Consider the following 10168-nt stretch of genomic DNA (forward strand, 5'->3'; position numbering starts at 1 on the left):
CCAACATCGTCACAGTGTTTTTTTTATTTAATCTTAAACCATGCTGCACAGCATCGAGAACAATGTACAGCATTGCTAAAAACCATTAGCAAGGGGTTCCAAAGTTGAGATTTAAAAGGCTTTGCCAAAGCTAGCTTTGAGAACTCTCGCCTGAAAGGAAGCACATTTACTGTTCAATAGCTCATTAAACAAAACTGAATTTTAAGTACAAGCATATATAATTTCAATTCTTTTCATTTCGTAGCATACGCTTGTGATATATTTTTAAAGGACACCTGCTTGCCAATCTACAGAACTGGACAAGGCTGGGTTCCTTTTTTTCCCAATGCAATTTCTTCCACTTTATTTCAAATTTAACAGCTGAAAAGTTAGCACCAAGTAGAAACCGCCTTTATGCTCCATGCTACTCTTTGACACAAGTGGAATAAGAGACATGTTACTTTGTTACCTTATGTCGAACATTAAGCAAACGCGTCAGCACAGAGTAACACCCTGTGCCTCACGAGCACACAACCAGCATTTAATATCTAATGCTACAGACGACAGAGCTGTACATAAAATCTTTAAAACAAAACTCTACAGGAAAGCATTTGGGTAACGTGTGGTGGTTTTCATTACGTTCTACAGTTGCAGACATGAACGTCTTTTAAAAGCAGCAATTGTTAGACTTATAAAGACGCTTGAAACCACTACGACTAAACATAAATGATGATCTTTTAAAAAACGGCAATTTTGGTTTTATTTCTTTTAAAATCTGTGTGGCCAACCACATTATCAAATTGACATATGCAGCATTAGGTTCTTAAAACGCTTAAAAAATAAGTTGGGTGATCAGCTGATTGGGGGCAATTCCCTTGATGTCATCAGGTGAAAATGCCACTATATAATTTTGTTCAAACAACATAGGGCGGAGAAAAGTTCTCAAGAAATGGACTCAGACACAAGCATGAGGACACCTATATATACTGGAACTTCAACCGGGCCACCACATCCTGGAAGCAAGGGAGCACTTAACTCAATGCGGGAGAGCTAGTACCTATCATGGAGCGAATTGGGTGCACAAGATGAGAAACCTTGTATTCTGGTCAGTCTCTTTTTGCACCTCTTAATTTTCAGTGCATTCATGTCTTTCTATCTAGTAAGAATAATCCAAAGAAAGTGGCAACTGCATCTAAAGTTCACAGGACCAAAAACGTTAAACAAAACATCTTGTTGGACAATGCAGTTTAGTAACTAGCTAAAACGACTATGATTATACAAAACACCATAAAGGGACCTGCAAATCTATCAACTTACTGAAAACCATAAATTTTACTAGATGGAAACACTTGCTTTATAGAATCAAAAAACAGACTGCATCCTTCCAACCATCCAACCTAAAAGGCACAGCATGTTTGTTGCACATGGACGCAAGCTCTTTAGTCTCCTACATAAGGGTAGCAAGTGCTTTATAAACACTGCAGTACAATGAGGGCAGGTGTGTTTTTGCTGTTCTGCCCTGGACATGGCACACTTTGTACATCACACACCCAAGTTAGATTTATTGAATTCTGTAGTGAGCAGCCCATATGAGCTCTTCGATTAGAGATGCCTAAATGGATGCCATTTAAATATATCCTGCCAGAATTAATCCAGATCCTTTTTCTCTGGGGGTCAGAATTTGGGATTAGATAACTAGGTTCCTCTCATGGCTTGCTGAAATCCCAAGCATTCAGAATTCTGCAACTCAGAGAAGGTAGAATAAACTTATCATTGGTCAGACAATATGAAACTAATGCTGCCTTCTAATCCCAGGCCCAAGTGTCTTAGTTACAAGGAGTTGAGAAAGAGGGGAAGTAGATAACACGTGGCCTTAAGTAGTTGCCACCATTTTGAAGGAAGGTGGGAGTTTCAGAACAATGTGGGGCCATTAACAAGTCTGCTACTTGTTCAGCTTGGTTTTGGTACATACAATGCTACAAGCTAGTAAAACACACGACTGAAAAACGATCAGCAATTAATAAGAAGCAGAGATGAAACAAGGGTAAACTATATCAAATGAAAAACTAAACCAGTGTATTTTCATTCAGAGCAAGGCTGTGTGAAATGTAGCACACCGACCAAGAGGGGGACAAGCAGCGCCACCTTCTCGTTAGAAAAACGGGTTTTGGACTGCGACCAAGATCTTGCTTGAAAAACGTATGATTCTGCTTAATAACAGTCCATATCTCTAATCATACTATTTACGGTGATGAGCTCTCTCGACTGCATGAATCCCTGACGCCGGCGTTTCCCCGGAGGTGGATGATTAGCCGTTGGGGTGGGCAGACACTGTATATAAATGGAGTCAGAGGGCCAGGAATGCAGCAGATTGACTGGACCTCGACAAACGGAGAGCCGGAGCACAAACCAGGTAAAAGCCTCTGCTATGCTTTTTGATTTCAGACGAAGTTAGGTAACTGAGATTATTTGGGTCCTTTCTTATGTAGCTTTCATTTATAAGGGGTGAAGGCGTTCAGAAAGTGTCTTTATAGTAAAACCCACGTGGAGCTGGTTGTGTAACACGGTCCTTTCCTCTGTACTTCCAGTTGGGAATCCGGTAAATGGTCACAAATCATGATTATTATTGGAAGGACTTGGTATGTTTATTTGCACAGGATATGTGGTATATCTCACCGCTGTCTAGGTGCATTAAAGAGAAGTCTCAAAGGGAAAGAGGGTGATGGTTACAAATGTGTTTTGAGCCCTTAAGCAATGGGGAAAACAGCAGTTCCCAGCACAACTATTTCACACACAAAGACGCTGTAGGTGAATGGAGTATGTGAAGGTAATGCATAGCGAGGAAACAATGTCCAGTACGGAGAAAGAGTGGGGAAAGGGGACAGGGACTGTTATCTCCTGGGCCCTGATGATTTTCCGGATCATGAGGCCTGGGGTACTTTGGGTGGGAGGTGGTGTTTAAGACTGTTGTCTGGTCGTGTTGTTCTGGGAGTGCTGCTTAGGCAGGACTCCCTGCTACAGCAGAGCCTGCATTAGTGAGGACTTTCTCAGAGTTTGCTCCGATGCGTTTCAATGCGATCCCTTTGGAGAAGGCAAGCAGTAATTAAAAAGCAACCATATGCAATCCGAGCATGGACGTACCTACAGTTAGAGCTCATTGCTACTCCTGAAAGGTAGTGTTTAACTGGCATGACAAATGAAATTCCCAATTAACAGATTCAGATGAAGAAGCCACTTAATCATCAATATAAACCTGGGGTCACACATATGAGACTAAGAAAATGTAAGATTCTGCATGCGCCCCTATGCAATATAAATTTGTTGAATTTAAACTGTAAACAAGCGTCCACTAGGCTTAAAAATATGAGGTTATAGAAGTGCAGAATGGGTAAAAAGGTCTGGGTTTACTGCTCTGCATAAGAGATGTGACCAAACTCTGACCACTGACCCTCATTTTAGACTGCTGTTATGGTGTTTCATAGGAGATGACTGGCACTGTGACTTACACAGAGTTGTAAAACTAATACCTCCCATCTTAACCTGGCTGCCTTCTGCAATTACATTCTGTGTTATATCTTTTCAGTCTTAAGTAACTTGACTTCTATGATGCACCCTATTTTATTCACTTTGTGATATAAATTTGATTGTGGCAGTTCGGCGGGTTTCCAAGGCACTGTGGAGCTGCCATACATCTGCAAGTGTTACATAACAGTTTTGTATGCCTTGCCTAAGGGCAACTTCTAGCTTTCTGTTTTCGAAGATCTATTTTGTACAATACAGAGACTAGTCTTTGGATCAGCCCCTGAATCAGTGGCTTTCCTCCATTTTCTTATTTTGTCCCAGTTGTGTTTTAACTCTCAATGATAGCACATGGTCTTGCTGTCACCGCTCCATCCTGCATGTTGCCTTCCGCTTCCCTCTATTATTTTCCCAATTATTTGTTGAGGGACCGTCAACTACACACTACTACCAGGCCAATCACTTCTGTCTTTTGCTTTACTGCTTAAATTAACATTCCAAAACAGATATCCATAATCATGGAATTGTGTATTAAGATAAAAATCTATCAAAAAAGCATTACAAAACGTTGGTCATATTGGAGAACACATTGGGGGTCATCTTGAAATGGTTTCTATTGTACTTTGATGAAACACATTAATCTTTTCGGCTGCTTCCCAGTGATAAAAGCAAGGGATATGCTACACAAGGATACAAGTGGTGCAAGTACGCCATTCTTGGTAAGCCGCTAGTAAAGCTGCAGCTTAATATCAGTTTGACCAGCGATCCATCACATGGTTTCTGAGGAGACCGTGAGAGAAGGCAGGTATAATTTGTTTTTAATCAACATGTTAGGAACCAGTCATTCTGAAAAGTTTCATTACTATTCACGGGGGCTTAAGCTTGTACCAATCATGATAGAGGAATGATAATTCGCACAGCAAAATAAAGGCAAAAACTGAATATCTGAACTCTTTTTTTCTTGCAGAAGTACACAAGACAGAACAACTCTCACCACAACTAAGATGAGGCCCTGGATCCTGCTCACTTGCCTTCTAGGTGTGACTTTTGCAATGCCAGTAAGTGCACAAGTATATTTTGACTAAGCAAATATCTAATGCTTTTGAGTCCAGACTAAGAAAATTTGATGTGGGAAGAGTTTTGTAAGATAGTATGTGCAGACGGTTTGATGATCCGAGTGGGGGTTGAAGAGGAACAAAGCAGTAATTTGACTAGAACATTAGGAGAGTACAGTGGTTTTTCAGGGCACTAAGGGCCTCATTACGAGTGTGGCGACTGGAGGATCGCCACACTCGTGTTGACGGTCGGACCGCAGCACTCAGGCAGAATCCGGGCATCTCATTGGCTGACAGCTCTTGTCTCCACGTGGAAGTAGCTGCATTGTTATTTGACCCTGGCCTCTCTGAAGTTGGTTCCTTTTTTTGAGGGCAAGTGAAACTAGCTTGGAATACCACACGAAGAGCAGGCCTCCATTTTAGGTTCAGACATACTTGGGAGACCTTGTAAAAAGGTACATCATGTTGGTTGTTTCCAAAGTTGAAAATATGTCAACCAATGTAAAAATACTGTGTCAGTGCACTTATGTTTCCTGTGTCCACACATATTTGGGTCATCTAAAGTAGGTTTTCACTTTGCATTTTGGACTTGGATTGCTGATCATATAATAGGGTACATAGGACTACAAGTCCCAGAATGCAGCGACTGGACCCAGCAACCAAGAGATTTGCAATCTTCTTTGAATGGCGACATGGCTTCCTTTCAAATTGGATTTAAGTGGAATAAGTTGGCGAGAGGAGAAAGATGTACGAGAGAAACGCATTTTTAAAAGGCAAGTCTTCCGGTTGGTCACAGTGAACAGTACAAACATTAGAATATGGAAATCTAAACACGCCTCCTAGTTAGAGCAAAACATTATCTCTCACCTTAAAACTTCTTTGGAGTAGACCATTATTAACTCTGGGGGTGTACGAATTAATTATTTCAGTGTTTGCAAGATGTCTTGTACAACAAAGGTGCTTGTTTTAAGGTACGAGTTCACGTGGCAGTAGTTTTGTTCCTAACACACGGAGTATGGCTCCTTTTTAAACTACGCTAGAGTAAGCAATATTTAAGTTCCCCCCTGATTCGCTTAGAAAATCAAGTTGAGCAGTTTGGTCTTTCACTGAGTAGCTCACAGTATGCTGCTGCTCCTTTCATTCATCCACAGCTGCTGCTTCGAATATTCTGAATAAGTGCACCCCCCTTAATATGGAGGTGCCCAAGAATGCCCAGGCTAGGCCAAGCCTCCAGCAGGGGTCCAGCTGCTGGCTTTGCTGTTTTTACTGCGTATTGGTGAGGTGCAGAGGCACTTTCTTTTGGGAGCAACAGGTTGCAGCTCACCAAATGGCATAAACGAATGAGTTAAAAGGGTAAAGAAAGATGCAACAAAAGTGAAACACCCACAGAATCAGGGACAGACTGTTGTATGCGACTGTCCGGACCTTAGTCACATTATAGTGTTCCATCATTAAACTTTCTGTATTTACTATTCGTTCTTTTAATATGTGCGTTTGTGATGGGTAGGGCGAAACTTAAATATGCCCTGTGACAAAAACTGTTCACCTTTTTTCTTTTTCCATTTGCAACCCAGTGATTCGCTCAGTTGCACTTCGCTCTGATTTGCAAGGGAGGTAAAGGGGATAAGATGGGTTTGGCACCACTCCCCTTCTGAAATGTTGAAGGTGAATTCGCTGAGCACGTATATTGCAGAGCGGGCCACTACTGGCTGCATTTTCTTTTTTTGCCAACTTTTACAATTGCACTGTTTTCAGACTGATCATTGAAAGCAAGTGCTGCTAGGTGCTTCCCTGGTCCCAATGGTAATTCCTCATTCTTAGTCCTGTAGACAATGTTGCAGCTGCTTCTCAGGTCTCAGTGGTAATTCTTCATTCTAAGTCCTCTAGACAGTGCTGCAGCTGCGTCTGTTCATACATCCACTACACTCTAAACCAAAACACATAGGTAAAAGACATTGTCATTTACAACACCTATAGCTCGAACTCTCACAAATGAGACCCATCACATTGCAAATGCTTGTTCTTTTTAAGGTGCACCACAATTTGTTGGCAGAGGTCTTCTGTGGGTGGAAAGGAAGCAAGGGCTGTGTAGAATTTTTTTTAAATTAATTTTATCTCTTAAGTGTATATATGTTGTAAATGTATGGTTTGGCTGGTATTTGTTTTCCAAGTAACACCATCACGCTTTCTATGGAGCTATCTAAAAATGCTAATGTCCTATTTTACAGTGATAGTATTGTTATGTTTAACATTCCTTGTAAAAATGCGCTGTTATACGTTGGCAAATAACTAAAAAGGAGTCTAATATGTATGGGGTACATAAGAATATCTCCAGAAGTTTTTGGCACACAGTGGTAAACTGAAGATAATTGATGATTTGAATATTGGTGTCTGAAGAATCACTGTATAAGTATAAATGAATTACTGTCAATAATGCATGCTTACAGTGCGGGTATGGAGTGTCTGATTGATGTGGTGAAGGGTGTTTGCTACGAGAATTGTTACGAGAATGGGTTTGTAATTAGGTTTATGACAAGCTAAACATGGGTTTGGAGGTCTTGCTACAGCATCAGTTCTGTAGATTATGCTTTCATGAACTTTGGTATAAGCTTTAGGGCCCTCTGTATGGATTGTCATATTGGAACTTTGAAACTGCACATTCATCCTGCCACACCATTACCCTATTTAATTACTGCTATCCATTTTTATTAATTGTGACTCATGCTAAGAAGTATTTAAAAACAGATTATCTAATATTTAAGAATTAGACTTTCAAATGTCAATTGCTAACACTGCAACCAATTATAACCCAATTGTGCTCAGAAGAAACATAAGTGAACTCGGTTGATGCAGTACTTTTGTGTGTATGTTGTTGCAACATAGGCGTGCTTACTATAGTTATGCTTTTTATTTTATAGCTACCGCCTCACCCCAACCACCCAGGTTACATCAACTTCAGCTACGAGGTAAACTATCCCTTTTCTAGTCCAACATCCTCCTGCCAGAAGGCAGGCAGCTTGGGTTGGGGTTAGAGGCAGCATACTACACAAACAGTTATTTTGTTTGTGTGACAAACTTTTACAAAGTAATGCAGAGTTCTCCCACTTGCTGGTATGATAAATCTATATCAAAATGAAAATTGTATTTGTCAAAACAAATTCTCTTTTTCCAAGCTCAAAGACCAAATATTTCCTGGAAACAATACTTAGTGAGAACATGACTGATGCTCATCAGTTACATTTATTGACCTCAGAGGCGTTCTGTTAAAGCCAGAGTACAGTCTGTACAGTTGGATTCTACGACATCTTATGGAGAACATAATAGGAACTGCCGCCTTCTGCAACGTATGTCACTAAGAAATCCGAGCATGATTAAAAAGTGTAGACATATAATCCGAAGGATCATTGGACTGTCGTCCTCAGAAATCACATTACAAAAACTAAAACCACCAGATAATAAAAGATGCTTAAGGGTTTAACACACATTTTTCGATCCAGAATGTTATAAGCTAAAATAGTTTTATGGATATTGTGGTACAAACATTAGCTAGACAAGCCCCCAGACACAAAATAACCATGTTTTACCCAGCACGTGTTTTACCTTAAAGGTTTGGTATGGTTCTCCAGAAAATAAGCACAGTTGGTAATCAATCAAGTCTTGAATCAAGCCCCCTAAACATTAAAAAATATCCACCACCCAAAACAGTGGTACTTATTTATATATGCCATTTTAAAATGAACAATAAATAAAGCATGTGATGGAACTAATCTGGTATTGAGGGTCAAACAATGAATTTGGGAATTGATTAATGAATGAGAAACAAAGGCCTGATGGACGATCTAGATTTTATTTAGGGGGAATTAAGCAAGAAATATTGAGCTAATGCACGGCTGGGGATGCTGCTTTTCTGTCAGCAAGACACGTTTTTGGCCATGAACTGTCATTTGCTAAGTTACTGCAGTCTGGGATTTGTAGTCCTCGGTTAATTTTATTGACTTAATTAGGCAGACATACCGGTGACCAATATTTAAAGTCCGTGTTAAGAATTGCAAACTACCACATCAAAATAAGTAGAGCACCAAAAAGGCTAGAGTGTATAAAACAATACAGCAAAATATCTGGTGTTTCAGCCAACATTACTACAAAGAAACATTACATAGCATCGCCCATTAAATATCACTGAAAATACATATGCTTAACTAAAGATTTATTTTCTAAAAAGTTGGTAGGACTATTGATATTCATGCCAATGAAACATATGTTTTGCAAATGTTCAGCTTTGTTAAATCTAATAAATATTTTTGTGAGATGTTGGGTGAAAATCAAGTAAATAATGTATTTACTGTTTTTGTTCTTTTAAAGGTAATGACTCCGTTAAAGTGGTATCAATCCATGATGAGGCAACAGGTAAGCTTTAATCATATATTTATCTACTATATTTAGCAATTTAGATGTTCTGCTAAAGGAAATAGTGGGGTACAGGTGAGGAGTGCATAAAATGTGTTATTTCTGTAAATCTGCTATCATTCCAACATCCTACTAAATGGATTCTACCTTTTAACTACAGTTCTGGACAGTTAAAAGTAGAAACTAAGACTGCCTACTTTAAACTCAAGACCTTTAAAATAAGGGAGCAATTAACGAGAGGCACACGAGGGTAGCAGAAGAAAAATGCATTAGGTGGAAATATGCCAGCTAACGTTTGATATAGGCCTCTAATAAAAGAAGGGAAGTTCTTTAATATGTGCCACAAGACACAGAGCTTGTTTCTAAAGTTTACTTTCCGAAAAGCTCAAAAAATGTTTAAAAGAAGCATAACTTAAAGAGCAGTATGCTGATATACTTACTGTAGAGTGAAAGAAAAAGCAAGGAAATGAATTACGTTGCAACAAGGAAGCTGGAAGAACTGCAATCCAAAATAAGGAACACAGCATAAAGTAACACAGAAAAAAGAAATGGCAATTTGTGACGTTAATGACATAAAAATGTGAATGAATATTGACCTTAATATGCGAGGAGATGCAAGTTGGTTGGTGGGGGCAATTACAAAAGTGGTGAAAATAAAATATTATGCCACTCTAAAAAAATGATTCCAGGTACCAGTCTGCTTGGTTTGGTTATCAAACTGCCTAGTAATTTTTCTATTAGTACAGTAATTAGGAAATGGGGGCATGAGAACAGACCAGTATTTAATATGCAGTAGATTTAAATCAATATTTTCATACTCAAGGAGACACTTAATATCCAAAATTCGTTTTTACAAGTCTACATAACAGAGATAACATTTAGGTAATCTGACCAGAGCTGTCTGTTCTCAAGGAAGTCCAGATTCCTAGAAAGAGGGGCGATTGGATAACAAGAGTGAAACAGGCATTGGTAAAGCCCGACTGCAGACATACTTGTTTTGCCAATGCTTTTTTCCTTCTGAAATATTTTTATTAAAAAACTTTAATTACCAACATATAAAGATTCCCACCATTGTGAGTGCAGGCATGTGCATGAGTACCATCTTATAAAGTTTGTAATAAGGTCTTACTAAAAGTAGTCAAAGACTGCCACCTTTACATCTGAATGCATGCGAGGCCATCTTGGAATATCTTTTATAGTAAGTTTTC

General features: G+C 39.3%; 2 protein-coding genes across 3 annotated transcripts in view; one reads left to right on the plus strand and one right to left on the minus strand.

The window, feature by feature from the left end:
- Positions 1 to 10168, minus strand: part of ARHGAP6 (Rho GTPase activating protein 6) — an 866594-nt gene that overhangs the window by 576047 nt on the left and 280379 nt on the right. The gene's annotated exons all lie outside the window — the stretch shown is intronic.
- Positions 2285 to 10168, plus strand: part of LOC138249151 (amelogenin, X isoform-like) — a 14318-nt gene continuing 6434 nt past the window's right edge. Inside the window, exons 1-4 of the mRNA XM_069203161.1 lie at positions 2285 to 2392; positions 4466 to 4556; positions 7472 to 7519; positions 8916 to 8960. Coding sequence (XP_069059262.1) covers positions 4503 to 4556; positions 7472 to 7519; positions 8916 to 8960 — 147 coding nt within the window. The 5' untranslated portion in view covers positions 2285 to 2392; positions 4466 to 4502. The remainder of the gene's footprint in view (positions 2393 to 4465; positions 4557 to 7471; positions 7520 to 8915; positions 8961 to 10168) is intronic.

The sequence above is a fragment of the Pleurodeles waltl genome, chromosome 8 (assembly GCF_031143425.1).
Source record: "Pleurodeles waltl isolate 20211129_DDA chromosome 8, aPleWal1.hap1.20221129, whole genome shotgun sequence".
Taxonomy (NCBI): domain Eukaryota; kingdom Metazoa; phylum Chordata; class Amphibia; order Caudata; family Salamandridae; genus Pleurodeles; species Pleurodeles waltl.